This window comes from Sus scrofa, chromosome 14 (genome assembly GCF_054392235.1).
Source record: "Sus scrofa isolate SSC_HxYL_T2T_F1_AM1 chromosome 14, Sscrofa_HxYL_maternal_Yorkshire_Landrace_v2.0, whole genome shotgun sequence".
NCBI lineage: Eukaryota > Metazoa > Chordata > Mammalia > Artiodactyla > Suidae > Sus > Sus scrofa.
The window spans coordinates 122854787-122871372 of record NC_139396.1 but is presented as its reverse complement, the minus strand read 5'-3'; the positions used below and the strand labels follow the sequence as shown (position 1 = coordinate 122871372).

Genomic DNA, 16586 nt, shown 5'->3' with positions numbered 1-16586 from the left:
TGAATGAAATCTTATGTTTGGACAATAAGAGGAACACACAGTAAGAGTTCAATAAAACAAAACTGACGTTGTATTACTCAGAAGGGCATGCTCATCAGAGTCTACTTGTCTCTTCATTAGTAGGAGGTCCTATGTCCTATGTTCTATCTTTCTTCCTGTAGGAACTTGAAGACTTATTTCCTTGGGGTGGAACTCTTCAAAGAATTTCAGAAATCCTCAGCTAGATTTTCAGACTATCTATAGCAGTGATTCTCAACTTTAAAGCATGGAACAAATTAATTAGGGTGTAGGTTAAAATGCAAATTCCTAGGGGTCTCAGATCCCTATTATACTTTTTAAGTATTTAAAAAATAAAATATTTAATTAAGTATTAGAACTTTGAGGAGACCTTCCCTCCTCCTCCCTCCACACACATTCACACTCATACATTCTTGGCTCAGAAAGCTATACTTACTAAATTTAATTTATTTCTGAGCTGGCCAAATATTGAGTAATATAGTAACTCAAAAAAAAAAACTTAAATTGAGAGTAAAAATAGAAACCTTTGATATAGTTTAACTCTTCTCTAACATTTGACTTCCTCTGAATACAGCATTATTTCCGCACTCTGAAATCACCCATATTCCCCTTGGAGGATAAGCAGATCTTTCTGGATAGCCTGTATCATGTTCTATAAAGCTCGATTAGAGTTTATGATTTCCCAAAAGGGGAAACACAAGCTTTGCCTAGAAAAGGTAATTTTGTATAAACTAAGGATGAGAATTCACTCATAATATCTGGGAACCCAAACACCAGACACCGAGGACATAGAGAATAGAAGACAGAAGAGGAAACCAACATGAGTTGATACTGATTCCAAAAACATCAAATCTGACAGTGGCAGAACCTGCAAAACTCTGCTGTGAGCTCCCTGGGATGCTCCTTGGGACTTTGCAGAGATGTGTGCACCATGTCAGGAATAGGGAGTACGTACCTGGGCCCAGTGCAGCATATTCTGAACAGATGTTCCCGCATGGCTCTGTGCCAAATAAACATCCAAGCGACTCTGTAAAGTAAAATGATTATTTCTGGAGTTCCCGTTGTGTCTCAGCAGTAAGGAACCTGACTAGTATCCATGAGGCTGCAGGTTCGATTCCTGGCCTCGTTCAGTGGGTTAAGGATCTGGCATTGCTGTGAGCTGTGGTGTAGGTCACAGAGACGGCTCGGATCTCACGTTGCTGTGGCTGTGGCCAGTAGCTACAGATCTGATTCGACCCTACCTTGGGAACTTCCATATGCCACGGGTGTGGCCCTAAAAAGACAAACAAACAAAAGAAACAATTATTTCTTACCTGGGAGCTATCATATAATCACACTACAAGGAAATATGAGTATTTTCTTTCTCTCTCTCCCCTCACTCTTTCTTTTAAGGAATAAACGTGCACCATACCATTTACAGACATATTTAAGGACTCTCTGCAGCCCATCTTTAAGACTTTTTCCTCCCTCACTTTGATTCTTCTGTCCTGGGCAGTGTAAGCCCCACTAGGGGCATCCTGCTGGTCAAAGACAAATGGTCATGCACCTCTCCTTTCCAGCCTCACCTCTGACAGGTCCAAGAATATAGGCAGTCAAGAGAGAAAAACCCCAGTGAACTTCTCCTTCACCCTGGGTGTTAAGTCCTAAGGGACATTCTAAGAAAGTGTTTCATCATAAGACGCTGAGAACAGATCTGAATGTTTCCTTTTGCTTTCTGTTTAAAAAAACAAAAACAAAAACTGAATATTCTGCAGGGTTCTTTGAAAGTTTGTGGGACTTATTTTTTTCTTTTTTTTTCTTTTTTTTTTGGTCTTTTTGCCATTTCTTGGGCCACTCTCGCGGCATATGGAGGTTTCCAGGTTAGGGGACCAATCAGAGCTGTAGCCACCAGCCTACACCAGAGCCACAGCAACATGGAATCTGAGCTGCGTCTGTGACCTACACCACAGCTCACAGCAACGCCGGATCCTTAACCTACTGAGCAAGGTCAGGGATCGAGCCCACAACCTCATGGTTCCTAGTCGGATTCGTTAACCACTGCACCGTGACGGGAACTCCCTGTGGAACTTAATTTATCCAGTATTTAAACCTCTATTAACATTTACACTTCTTCTTATTTTTATTTTTTATTTTTTGTCTTTTTGTTGTTGTTGTTGTTGTTGCTATTTCTTGGGCCGCTCCCGCGGCATATGGAGGTTCCCAGGCTAGGGGTTGAATCGGAGCTGTAGCCACCGGCCTACGCCAGAGCCACAGCAACGCGGGATCCGAGCCGCGTCTGCAACCTACACCACAGCTCACGGCAACGCCGGATCGTTAACCCACTGAGCAAGGGCAGGGACCGAACCCGCAACCTCATGGTTCCTAGTCGGATTCGTTAACCACTGCGCCACGACGGGAACTCCTACACTTCTTTTTAAATGAAAAAAAAATTCTTGACTTTAATATTTTCATTTTGTTTTCTTTAGTATACAAAAGAATTATTTTCTATCAAAGTGAGTATCAGAAACATCTTGGATCTTTAAAAAAATACAGCTACTTATGAGCCACCCAAACCTATGAATCAATATCAGAATTTCTAGGGCTGACTTCTGGACATGTGTATTTTTTCAAAGTTCCACAAACGCTACTTATGTATCCCTGATTATGCTCCACTAAAATAGACATCCTTGGAGTTCTTGTTGTGGCTTAGCAGTTAGTGAACCCAACTAGCATCCATGAGGATGCTTAGACCCCTAACCTGGGATGCAGCCCTAAAAAGACAAAAAGACAAAAATGAAATAAAATAAAATAAAATAAAATAAAACATCCTCGTAGGTACAGTAATCGTCTATAATCCAGTCCCTAAGAGTGAGAGAAAAGGCAATCTGAATATATAAATGTACAATGAGGGCCCCCAACAAAAGTTCTAGGATGTCATTTTTGTCAAGTCTTTCTACCGAATTTTTTTAAGGTCTGATAACTTAGCTCTACATTCTTCCATCTAAGTGATAGGCAAGTACAATTTCCCTAGTAAATTGAGAAAGTAAGAAAGTAACGTGCAAGGCAGTGGTTAAGGCATGCCTTGCATAAATAGCTTTTTATAAACCCTGCTCGAAAGCCAGGAAAGTATTAAAATCAGCACTTTTCCCTGAGGTAGATGAGGCTCTGGGCAGTAGTCTGTGAGATAGATGGACACTATCTTCAGCTTTGTCCCACCTCTGGTTTCAAATCTATCTCCAATCTAGCTGGGGACAGTAACTTCCTCTCTTTCTCCCACCCATTCTTCCAGTCTGCTAGTGGTAGCTAAGAAGGGGAAAAAAAATCTTAGTTAAGTTGGAAAGGACTTGATAAGAACCCCCACACTTATCCATCTTTGTATCCCTTGAACAGTGAGTCTGTAGCTATCACTGAAGAGCTATTCCTTTATCCATTTGGATAAAAGAAGTAAAATGAAGTTCAAAAAATGACTACTTCCAAATCACATATGAAAGTAGAAAATTGTTTAAAAAAATAGATACCTGGGCTCATTCACTGAAATTCTCCTTCAGTAGGTCTGAGATAGGGCTTAGGCACAGCAAGATAAATTTTAAAACCATAGCCCTAGTCTAAGTGAAGGAATTTTCAATAGCAGCACATTGGCTAGCAACAGGGTTGGTGAGAATTTTCAGTGGCAAAGTCTTCTTAAATCTTTCCACTAAAGAAAGCTGACTCTCATCTTTGACTGGAAGCCTTAAACAGTTAGCTACATTCCAGAGGCAAAAAGGAGAATTTGAAATGTGGTTTTCATGCAATTCAGAATAAATTCTCCTCTCTGTGCAACAAAGCAATTACCTTCCTGGATCTGACTACTTACACCTACCATGTTTAAGTTTTTTGGATCAAATCCACTCAAAGTAAATATAAAGTTGCTGCAAATATGATGAAATATCTTCCGGTTGCACACGTTGGTGGCAATGAATTGGTCAAAAAACGTGTGAGGAGAGAACATCTTGTCACCAAATAATACCTGTAAGATCAATTTAAGACAGCATCAACTTTCATGGAGATGAACATCAAGAGCAGAAAATGAATGGTAATTCAGACAAGGACTAGACACAGGTGACATCTGCTAAGTACTACTCCTCAGTGAAGCCAAGAGGCTTATTAAACTTTGGAGTCAGGGATGCCTTGGTTTGATTCTAGACCCTATGTCTTATACCTTAGGAAAGCATTTAATTTATATTATTTTGAATTTCCTCAACTATAAAATAGAAAATTAATATACACTAAGTAGGACTGTTGTGTAGATAGTAGGTCACATCTTGCCTACTCCAAGATTTAGAGTAGGAAGACCTTGAGCTCATCTTCTTCTACAGGCATGCTAAAATTACAAGCAACTGTTGATGAGAAAAATTGGAAGACCAACATTTGGTCAATAGGAGAGAAGAGAAAGAAAGCCTCAACCTCTAAAAGTTTATGCCATGTCTATAATGCTATCTATCATTTCATTGTCAAATCCTAGCGAGTCTGGCTTCTTTTTGCACAATCCTGTCTCAGTTTCTCAACATATATCAGCTGAAGTATAACAATAATCCCATAACCATTCTTCTCATCTTTTCCCCTTCTTCATATCCTTTACTCTTATCCATTTCCATTTGGTCATCAGGAGGATTTTTCTAAAAAATGAGCATTATGAATGTCATTCCTTTGTGTAAATACCTTCCACAGTCACCCAGTCTCTATGGAATAAAATCCAAACTTATTTACTTGGCATTTAAGCCTTTTAAAAATCTATTCCTAAAAAGACAAACAAACAAACAAAACCCCACTTTGGAGTTCCTGTCGTGGCGCAGCAGAAACGAATCCGACTAGGAACAATGAAGTTGCAGGTTCTACCCTGCCCTCGCTCAGTGGTTAACCCTTAACGGATCTGGCATTGCTGTAAGCTGTGGTGTAAGTTGCAGACACTGCTTGGATCCAGCATTGCTGTGCCTCTGGCGTAGGCCAGCGGCTACAGCTCTGATTCGACCCCTAGCCTGGAAACCTCCATATGGCATGGGTGCGGCCCTAAAAATACAAAAAAAAAAAAAAAAAAAAAAAAAAAAAAAGGATCTATCCCTATGCTTCCAATATTACTTCTCATATACATCACAAATTTTTTTAGATTCCTTTTAAGATTTTTATTTTTTCTATTATAGTTGATTTACAACATTCTATCAATTTATCCTGTACAGCAAAACTCCTCACAAATTTAAAGCCCCAATAATGTCAATTACATGTGGTTTCCCATAACTTGAGCTTCACCCCTTCAATGTTGCTCATGTTTCCTTCCTGGTTTGGAAAGACTTTCTTGTAAATTGAAATCTTGTCCTTTGCTCAAACTCAACAATGCCATCCAAGAAGTCTTCCATGATTCCCAAAACTAGAAACATTTTCTATGAGTTTGTCTACCAATTTCTTTGCTCTCTCATTATGATGATGCTGGCATTTCTATTAGAAATCAGTGAATCATATACAGTAACTTCTCTATTGGAATTAAAGCTCCTTTAGGGCAATATTTATAAAAATATGAAACTTGGTGATCCATTTCTCTGCTTAACATTCTTCAATGGCTTCCCATTACCAACAGAACAAGACCTAAACTCCTTAACGTGACATAACTGCTTTCGGCTATCTGTCCCCTACTCTCTCCTTGGTCAAATCTCCCACCATTCTCACAGGCACTCTAATTTTCAGTCATAGTAATTGACTGAAAAGTATCTTTAAACTTATAAAGTATCTTTATAAACAGATAGCTGTTTCCTGATGACATGCTTTTGAAATAGAAACTCTCAGATATGTTTTTATAGAATAGGATTGAACTGTACTACACCACAGACATGTCAAAACACATGGAAAATTGAAGCAAAGCTGGGCAAATTGAGGAGAATGCAGAGATTCCATCATCTCAAAATGTGTCTTAACTCTATGGGAATGTGGAAATAATTGAACAAGAAGTCCAGTGTTGTTTACCCAATAATGTGGGACCAAGCTGGACTGAAATCTTTGTGTTAAAAGAGGCCTACATACTAAGAGGAGAATGTGAGCATTTTCCATGTTGTTCTGATAGCTTTCCTGCTACTGTCTTTCTCGGTTGTACCGATATGGAATCGAATCACCATGGGATAATTTGCTCATCCTTCACCAACCAGAATGCCTGATTTCTATAAAAACTGTTTCATGTTCACATGCGTTCACTGAAATCACTGAACAGCGTGATCATCTTCACTCTCCCACAGGAGAAGCCCATATTACAATGCAATAGGAAAACACACCAACTCTCACAGAGCAGTTCTCCACTGAGTAAATAATCAGTTTAGTTAGCTGGTAGCTGGCAAAGAAGCATGTGGAGTCTAGGATATTGCCCAGGTTTTGAGACGTTGACAGACTGAGAGTCTGCAAAGTGTGGGCAATCGAGCAAAGTTGGATTCTAGTGATGAAGGAAACTATTCTTTGACAATCATGACAGCAATAACAATAGTTGGCATTTGTTAAAGGCTAACAATGTACAAGACCTATCCCTAAGGGGTTTACATATATGAACTCAATCCTCTCCTATGAGTTCCTCTCTCATAGAAGCGACTACTCTTATCCCACTTTACAGATAAAGAAAATGTTTCCCAGAACACTTAAGGTCTTGACCATATTTACCCAGCTACCTAGGATTCAAACCCATGACATCAGACTCCTACTGTGATCTCAACTACTATACTATACTGTCCCTGATAAACTTGGGGGCCCAGAGAGAAATTTAACCTACTAGATTAAACCAACCAATCATTTAATCAGTCAGATTAGCTTTTGCTATGTCTGTGATTGAGGAATGACATGAGAAGCCTCTAGAAGACAATAGGATAGAATGGCATCAGAGTACTACTCCCTGAACACTTTTGGTAAAAGTGTACATCATCAGTAAAGCTACATGTGTACCCTGAGCACCAACTATAGTCTTAGAAGTTTGTAAAATGTTATTTGTCTCTGATTATCTTCTCTTGAAATCAGTGGAAACAGAGCTAATTTTAGTTACTACAGATTTAAACTTGCGGAAAAGTTGTCACATACCTTGACTACGTCTCTGGAAAGAGCTGTTAATTGTTTCAGAGGACATTGGGTGTATTTCACTGTGGTGACTGGAGCCAGTGCAAAAAATATCTTAATCCTTTTAGCCAGTTCTGGATTAGTGGAGAATGCTACGAAAGCTAAAAGGGAAGAAGATATGAGCCCATAGATTTAAAACAATTACTAATTCCTTTTAAATTATAGTAAAAGTGGTTATATTGAAAAAAACAAAACACAGAAACTCAGAGTAAGGACCATTTTTCGGGAAGGATTTTTTACATTTCCAAAGGTGGAACTGGCTAATTTAAAATAAAGTGAATTTCCTCACTTAAAAAAAAAATGCATATAGATGTAAATCTACTTAGAGAGAATGTTGAAGAAAGAGTTCAAATATTTATTGTGGAACATGTCTGGGTAAACTGCAAGGGCCATTCTAGCTTGACCATAGCTTTTGGTATCAGACAAAACTGGGCTACAATCTTGGCTTCCCATTTGCAGGCTGTGTGAACATTTGGGCAATTTATCTCCCCCGTATGAGTCTCAGGTTTCTCAATCTGTAAATATGGAAAATAAAATCCTTATAGAATATCTTTAGAAGGTTAGATTTTATATATATATATAACTTTCTAATGACATCATCACCATTAGAAAGGATTCTTAAGTTCAGCCATTTGTAAAATATGAATGATAATGCTCTCAAAGGACTGGTGTAAATGCAGTTGGTATTTTCAAGATCTCTAGCTGAACAGAGAACAGGGAAGAGAATGAAGTACCTTATGGCACTGCTAACATGCCCATCCACATCTAGCCTGCCCCAGGACCTACTGGGAACCACAAAAAAACATACTGATTTGTGACATATAATCACTGAGCTCTGTAATTCTCTGCTTTCTTTTTAGTGTCCCTCACTATACTGTGACCTCTTTAAGGGAAAGATGCATACCATACTTTTCTCTGCTTCCCCAGCATCTAACCCAGAGTCTGGCAAATATTTGTTGGATACAAAAATGAATAAATAAATAATTGTCTCTCTTTTAGGCTTATCCATCAATCTCCAAGTTTAGTCCTAGGGGAGGAAAAAAAAAAAAAATCCCCAAATCATTCTAACTTCGCTCTTTAGAAGCCAGCCAGAAGAAATGGTCTCCCAATTCAAAGTCGCCAAGCTAGAAGACTGCACAGAGGGAAGAAACCCTTGACCCCTTTTATGGATATGAAGCAGATCCCCCGATGCTCTCAGATCACACCTGCCCCAAACACACCAATGGTGGTGCCCTGGGAGTGGCCCACATAGTAGAGTTGCTCCTGTCCCGTTTTCTCTAGGATAAAATTGATTGTGGCTGGAAGGTCATATTTAGCCATTTCATCCAAACTGCCAAAGAAAAAGAACAAAAATATTGGGGGGAAGAATTTCATTGTTAAGCCTGCAATCTTCAAACACATTCATTGCAGACATACATGCTCAGCTTTTGTTAAATAGAAGACTAGAATCAAAACATGGTGTTATGTGTCTGTGCAACTTTTCAGGATATTGCCTTGATTGTAAGAGTAACCTTGTTAAGAAATCAGAAAAATCTGACTTGCAAAAGCCTGCACAGGCTTTTCTCTTAATTCTGGAGCAGATTTGCCAAAATTCCCTTGAAAAGAAAAATTACCTGGAATGCTTATTTTAAAAACAGAAAAAAAAGCAGGAGTTCCCTTGTGGTGCAGTGGGTTAGGTATCCAGCATTGTCACTGCAGCAGCTCTGGTCACTGCTGTGGCATGGGTTCCATCCCAGGCCTGGGAATTTCCACATGCTGTGGGCACAGCAAAAACAAAAACCAAAAAACAACAAACAAATAAACAAACAAAACAAACCCAAAACAAAACAACAAAGCAAAAGGATTTGCAGACATCAGCCCAGATAGAGTGAATCAAAATTGCCAGGAAAGAGGTCTGGCAATATGTGTATTTATCAAGTACTCCAGGTACATTTTGTGGGTATGTGTGTTATTGGAAAAACACTCATCTAGGGGATCATTATGTTTTTCTCAATGGTGTACGTGACACAACTGCCGGGGGGGTGGACGTTAGGAAATGCCAAATGGCTTCCAGGAATAAAAGCAGGAATGAGGCCAAGGAACAAACAGCTTTAGTGACTTTCAAGGCATGGTTCTAAATTTCACTACAAGTGCAGGGCTTCCTTCAGTGATGCATCTGGCCTAACTTCTAAAGCAGACAGTGCCCCCACGGGCCGCTGCTGGCACCTTGGTTCTAGGGACAGATTTCAGCACCACCAGCCTATATTCAGCAGGATTACTTCACTGCTAACATTTTTGAGTATAAGCTATGCTAAAAAAGGGCTTGGCTCATCTTGGCTTATCATGAACGTCTAGTTCTCAGGATTTTCAACCAAAAACTTGTTACTGGTCCCAACTAATTCTTTATTAGTTTCATTTTTCCTGTTTAGGAAGAATACCATGTAAAATTCCTCTGGGATCCACGTCAACAGACAGTTCTGGAATCAGTCTTTCTAAAGCAGACTTTTGAATTTTAATGTTTTCCTTGCATATATACTTTACATACACGTACACAGAGTGGAATGTTTAAAATAACTATCGATGCAATAATAAGGGCATTTCTTCAGAGCTTGAGAAAGAAATGTTTTCCTTGCACATATACTTTACATACATGCACACTGAGTGGAATGTTTAAAATAACTATCAATGCAATAATGAGGGCATTTCTTCAGAGCTCTTGGCAGAAGAAGAAATGCTTTATTTCCTTCTTGTGGATTCTATAGTGTGTGTTTGGACAGACAGGAAAAATTCAAAGGGTGTTCATCCATATAAATCAGTGAAGTAACACACTTTATTTACAGGTAGAATTCTCCTTACCTGAAGGCCCAGTATTCTTGTGAGTTGAGTGAAAATTTCAAGTGTTTCCTGGACCAGGTATTTCCCCGGCTGTTCCCCATCCATACATCATAACAAAAATCTGCCAGAAGGAAAGCCAAGCTGTTGTTGGGCAGGTTGCAAATCCAATTACTGGCAGATGCAACTAAGCCATGCTGCAAATATACAACAGGCTTTGGAGCTGTAAAACATGGGTGACAAGAAATTTTTATCTGAACTTCCTTGGTGTGTACAAGAAAACTCTCTTTCCTGACTCACTGTAGTATAGAAGAAAGGTTAAGAGATGAAAATAGGAATCAGGCAAGCCTGAGCTCTAGGGTTTCAAGCTACTTCTGAAGCTGGGCAAGTTATTTACCTTCTCTATGCCTTATTTTTCTCTTTGAAAAAATGGTGTTATGTACAACGTATTGTATGGCTGTATAGCCGTTGGAGTTAGATTGCCCTGATTCAAAACCTATTTTGCTACATAGTAACTTCTTTGTGCTTTAGTTAATTTATTTTGTGATGGGGAATAATAAATGCTATCTTATGGCGTAGTTGTAAGAACTAAATTAGAATTAAAGTACATAAAATTCTGTTCAACCCAATAAATATCTCCTCTATACCTATTCATATTAAAGGCATTTTATTTTTCAAAAAGCATCTGAGGACAAAACTAAGTCTTTTTCCAAAATAATAACAAAGGCAATAGAAATGCCATTTGTGGACTGTTTACTGAATGTCAGGCACTATGCTAATTAACTTGCATTGTCAGAAAGCAAAATGTAAGGTTTTAAGTGAAATTTACACAAGGTAAAATTGTTATTTTGCTATCAAAATTCCACTTGCAATGTTGAATTGGTACAGTTTGACTAAGAAAGAGAAAAGAAAAAGAAAGAAACGGAGAAGTGGTATTGAAAACACAGAGATGAGAAAGAGAAGTGACTAGGATATTTCTGCCTTTTATAAATGACTTGTGATATATGTTGGTACCCCAGGAATTTCCATTAGGTCACCTTTGAGGCTAGACCAGCTTCCTGAGGGCAGGCTGGATTGGACTCTCAGCCATCTGGAAGCAAGGACTAAAATCTATATCCATCCATTTTTTAAGGAAAAAAAAACAAAACTAAACAAGTGTTACTAATTCTGTTCAATTACTCCAAAGAGCAGTCATAATCCACAGCCCCTCTCTTATCTGAGCTCTCAGGCAGCTTCTCATTACGGAGATGACTTTCCATCTCATGCCTTTGGGCAGCTACCTGGCAGAACTGATAAGATAAAAGCTGAGGGAAACACAGTTCTTGTATTTCCAAAGGTAGTGGAGTTATTTTAGGGGATGATCAGTTCTATAAAGTGAACAACAGCCTACCATCTCCTTCTCTTTTAAAAAGTCTAGACTGCCTCTTCAAATAACTAACCCTTCTGATACTGGAGAATTTGGTTATACAACGCTCCAAATAAAGGAGTTAAGAAATGAGATAAGAAAGTCAACAGTTCTTGCCAAGTGTATTCTTCTCCTTTTTACAGGTATCAAACTATATGGTAAAAAAAAATAGAAATGGCTGTTTAATTACATTCAAGTGTAGAACTATTAGGGTCAAATTTACTTCAAAAAATAAAATCCCGGAGTTCCTGTCGTGGCGCAGTGGTTAACGAATCCGACTAGGAACCATGAGGTTGCGGGTTCGGTCCCTGCGTTTGTTCAGTGGGTTAAGGATGTGGCGTTGCCGTGAGCTGTGGTGTAGGTTGCAGACACGGCTCGGATCCTGTGTTGCTGTGGCTCTGGCGTAGTCCGGTGGCTACAGCTCAGATTAGACCCCTAGCCTGGGAACCCCCATATGCCGTGGGAACGGCCCAAGAAATGGCAAAAAAACAAAAAAATAAAAATATGATAAAATAAAATAAAATCCCAGTGACTCATGTAGAGAAATAATTACAAGTGAAGTAACACCGATTAGAAAACTATTGTAGTGGCTGGAGCAAAAGAAAATGATAATGCCCAAGCCTGAACTTGAGAGAGATTGAAGCTGAGAGAAGTTTTCATGTTAGAGAGAAGTTTAGAAGACAAAATGGATAGGTCTCGATGCTTGACTGGATATAGGAGGTGAGGAAGAAGAAAGTAATAAAAGGATCCTAGAGTTCTGGTTTTTAAGCCTGGAAAATGGAATCTCTAGAGTAAGATCAAGTTTTCTTTTGTTTTTGTGTTTGTTTGGAAAGAGGAAGAAGTGATGGAGAAAAGGAAGACTGAATAAACAGTTTATGAGAAAATGCTTAAAAAACTCCACACGGTTATATGAATGAAACAGTAGTAGAGATGGTGGTGATAACTGTCCACTACGGGAAGAGAAAAGGCTCTCTTTCAGAACAAAAGCTGCCCCCCTGCTATCAGCACATGTAAGACTCTCTCCTTAGGCAGTATTCCTTTCATAATGGAATAAATCCTACCTGTTCTTGGACATTCTCTTCCATAAGGAATTCTGTAAATTCCAAGGACATAACCATCTTTTGTCACAACATCATATTTTTCAGAAGGGTAGCCCCAGTAAGAAATAATCTGGCTCTGCAAAGAGAAAGGGAAAATACATACCTTCATGATGTAATCCCTTGATTTTTATACCCACATTGCAACATAGTATTTTAAATCAAAACCTACTGTTCATCTATGTATTGGGACATAAGATGGCAGGAAAATCAGGATAATTTGAGGAGAGTGTTAAAAGGAGGATGCATGCAAAGACATGGATAAGGCAAGGTGGGTGACCATACATCCTGGTTATGGGTGAAGGCTTCAGTGGTACACAGTACACACAGGAATATGTGTTCCTTATGTATTCAATTGAATGAAGCATATAGTAAATATTGGTCATTTTTTTTTTTTTTTTTTTTGGTCTCGTTCGATTCCATTCCACTCTATTCCAATACTTTTCTGGTATGAATAGCCTCATATTAAGATAGTTTTGGTTATAAGCAACCAAAACCAAATCTGGCTTATTAAACTGCAAAAGTGCATGGATAGGGTTCAGAAATCAAAAAGAAACTGCTCTAGAAAGAGCCTGAGAAAGAAGGCAAGGATACTCTACAGAGATCATCAGTATGAACACATGAACCTTCTCGTCAGAAAACCACCATGAGATGGTAGCTCAAACTACCAGCAGAGGGAGTATAACTGTCCCAGTCTGGGTCAGGTATTTCAACTCTTAGTCACTCCAGGAGACAAGAGAGGAAGCACAAACTAGACAAGCACACCAGTTGTATCTAAAATGATAATAACGTGGAGTTCCCATTGTGGCACAGTGGAAATGAATCTGACTAGGATCCATGAAGATGCGGGTTTAATCCTGAGTTAAGGATCTGGCACTGCCATGAGTTGTGGTGTAGGTCACAGACATAGCTTGCATCTGGTGTTGCTACGGCTGTGGTATAGGCTAGCAGATGTAACTCTGATTCAAACCCTAGCCTGTGAACTTCCAATGCTGCAGGTGTGCTCCCAAAAAGCAAAAAAAAAAAAAAAAAAAAAAAAAAAAAAGACAATAACTTAATAATTCCTTAATGAATGACTTACAATATTCATATTAGCTTCAGGATTTGTGGTCCTTCCTTTCTTATGATAACCATACGTAGTTCCAAGAAGAAGCATCCAGCATGCTGCTGCTAAAGGCCACATTTGGAATTGCCTAGAAAAGGAAATATTAATATGCTTATCATCTAGGGGAATTCTAAAATTTGGTGTAATTTTTCTAAAGCACTACTGTGGGAGGGAGTAGAAAGATGCTTCTTGACTGTGTCTTAGCAAGTAATATACTTAATGATTCAAGACTCGTCTCATAACAACTCTGAAATGGTAATTTTTAGTGAGAAAGAAAGAAGGAAAGAAGAAAGGAAGAAACCAATAGCAATTAAATTTCCAATAGAATATTGAACAAAAGAAGGAAATGTATAGTTCACAGAAAAAAATATAATGGCAAATATATTAATTGCATTTAATATCTCCAGTTTCCAGATAGATTAATACTTTTCTTCTGAAAATGGGAGTGAGCATTGGCAAAATCTTTATGGAAAGGCATTTATTAACATGTCTTACAAATTTAAAAATATGTATACCCTTCACTTAATATAGTTCTATTTCCAAGAGTCTATCCAAAAGAAAAATAATATATATGCAAATATCATGTATAAAATTATCACGCATTGCATATCTAATACAGTGAAATTTGCCAAAATAAGAGAATGACAAATAAACTATGGGGGAGGAAGAATGGAATTATTTAAGCTACCTAGTATTATGCTTTTATGTGATATGCAATATTACTATTATATAATATTAAGGGCAAAACAATGTAACTTGTGCATATATTTTGAGCTCAGTGATTAAAAAAACTATAAAGAGAAAAAAGGACCAAACATCAAATTTTATTTATGGCTATAGCTAGATGGTGAATATTTGGGTGATTATTTTATTTTTATTTTTATTAATTAATTTTTTTGTCTTTTTAGGGCTGCACTCATGGCATATGGAGGTTCCCAGGCTAGGGGTTGAATCTGAGCTGTAGCTGCTAGCCTACACCACAGCCACAGTAACATGGGATCTGAGCCGTGCCTCTGACCTACAGCACAGCTCAAGGCAATGTAGGATCCTCAACCCACTGAGTGAGACCAGGGATCAAACCCCACATCCTCGTGGATACTAGTTGGGTTCTTTAACTGCTGAGTCATGACCGGAATTCCTATTTTCTTATTTTTAAAGGACTTTCCATACCTTCTAAATATTCTATATCCTGTATTACTTTATTATAAAAAAGAAGTTATTTTTCAAATAGAAATTTGACAATTATGGGGGGAAGAGATGACATATATTCCTCATTTGGTTTCGAAACTACTTAAGTTTAAAAACAGACAACTGGAGTTCCCACTGTGGCGCAGCGGAAACAATCCAAGTAGGAACCATAAGGTTGCGGGTTGGATCCCTGGCCTTGCTTAGTGGGTTAAGGATCCAGGGTTGCGTGAGCTGTGCTGCAGGCCACAGACACATGTCAGATCTGGCATTGCTGTGGCTGGCAGCTGCAGCTCCAATTCGACCCCTAGCCTGGAAACCTCCATATGCCTCAGGTGTGGCCCTAAAAAGCAAAACAAACAAAACAAAACAAAAAAACAAAAAACACAGACCACAACTGCAAAGGTAACAGAGGGGGACATTTTTGCAGGGGACTTCCCATTAACTACTGTATAAAATGAAGGTCTTCAAATTATTAGAAAATACATTATCTGCTAATTTGTTCTCTTTTCCTTTAGCAAAAGATAAAGACAAGATTTAAGCTAAAGTAAGTTTAGCTCTAAAGCAAATGCCCTTATGACAGGATTACACATTTGCCCAGGCCAGGCAAACGTATACACTCCAGGTATATGTAAATGCGTATGTAAATGTGTAAATGTATACACAGGCGGCTGTGTATACAGTCCCTCAGTATCCAGATGAAATTAGTTCCAGCACTACCCTACTCACCCCTTACCCCCACCCCCACAGAAACCAAAACCCACAGATGCTCAATTCTTATATAAAGTGGCATGGTATTTGCATATGCAAATATATGCACATCATCCTGAATATTTTAAGTTATCTCTAGATTACTTATAATATTTTCACATTGTAATACAATGTAAATGCTACATAAATAGTTGTAAATACAATGTAAATACTACGTAAATTATTGCAAATTCAGGTTCTGCTTTGTGGAATTTTCTATAAAATTTTTTTTTTGATATTTTCTATGTGGAACTCAGAGATATGGAGGGCCAAATGTATATTACGGGGTTCTGTAAAACAGAGGGTTCACTTTGTGCTTTCAACACCACTTCCCCATTTCCTTCTTTCCCTTTCTCTTTCTTAGTCAAATTGTTCTAATTCTATATTGCAAATAGGATTTTTATATTAAATTAACATAAAAGAGAGATGGCAAATCTTACCCTGTAGGAAGTGGAAGGATTTTTTCAGACACTACCTTTGCCATTCTGTTATAGAAAATTCTATGAATTCCTCTCCTGGAATGGTCAAACTCTTAAGCTCTGCTGACAATATATATTAATATAATTAATCCATACTATAATTAATATGATTAGTAATATATGAATTATGTGGTAAATATGTACATTTATATTAATACAATATACTTTCTTATAACTAAGATTGATTAATACAGCTAAATTCCTGATGCATCACTATGGTAGTGATAATAATACCACCACCAACACAATGATAACTTTTGTGACTATTACTAGAACTTTGTTTTGAGCAGCTATTATGGACAAGTAATATTGTAATGGAGCAGGAATCTATGAGGCCTTTCTGAGGCCTTCCCCCATATCCTCTGCTTTAGTTCCTCTCCGAAGTACCTGGATATCAGTTTCTGATAAGGATTTCCTAAATTGTTTTACAAATGTGAAAATCCACCCCCTTCCAAAAGGAGATGTTAAGTACTTGATGACCCTGGGTACTCAGCCCTAGGCCTCCTGGAGCTAAGGGTTGTTCATTTTAACCCCTGTGACCCCGCCCAGTTATCTCACCATCAGCCAATCAGAGAATTGTGCACAAGCTGATCACTTACCCTGTGAGATACCCCTTCTCCCTCACCTGGCTTTTAAAAATC

The 16586-nt window shown here is 38.3% G+C and overlaps 1 protein-coding gene across 5 annotated transcripts in view; it reads right to left on the bottom strand.

Moving 5' to 3' along the window:
- The window catches only part of LOC100157486 (lipase member K), a 74700-nt gene that overhangs the window by 7235 nt on the left and 50879 nt on the right, over positions 1–16586 (bottom strand). For 4 of the 5 annotated variants that reach the window (XM_084996727.1, XM_084996724.1, XM_084996725.1 and 1 more), the window contains 7 exons: positions 13508–13619; positions 12391–12505; positions 9949–10147; positions 8334–8443; positions 7078–7214; positions 3857–4003; positions 974–1045 (listed from right to left, as the gene is read on the bottom strand). In XM_084996727.1, coding sequence (XP_084852853.1) covers positions 974–1045; positions 3857–4003; positions 7078–7214; positions 8334–8443; positions 9949–10147; positions 12391–12505; positions 13508–13609 — 882 coding nt within the window. In that variant the 5' untranslated portion in view covers positions 13610–13619. Of the gene's footprint in view, positions 1–973; positions 1046–3856; positions 4004–7077; positions 7215–8333; positions 8444–9948; positions 10148–12390; positions 12506–13507; positions 13620–15906; positions 16009–16586 lie in introns of all 5 variants that reach the window. The other variant, XM_084996723.1, reaches the window with a different exon arrangement.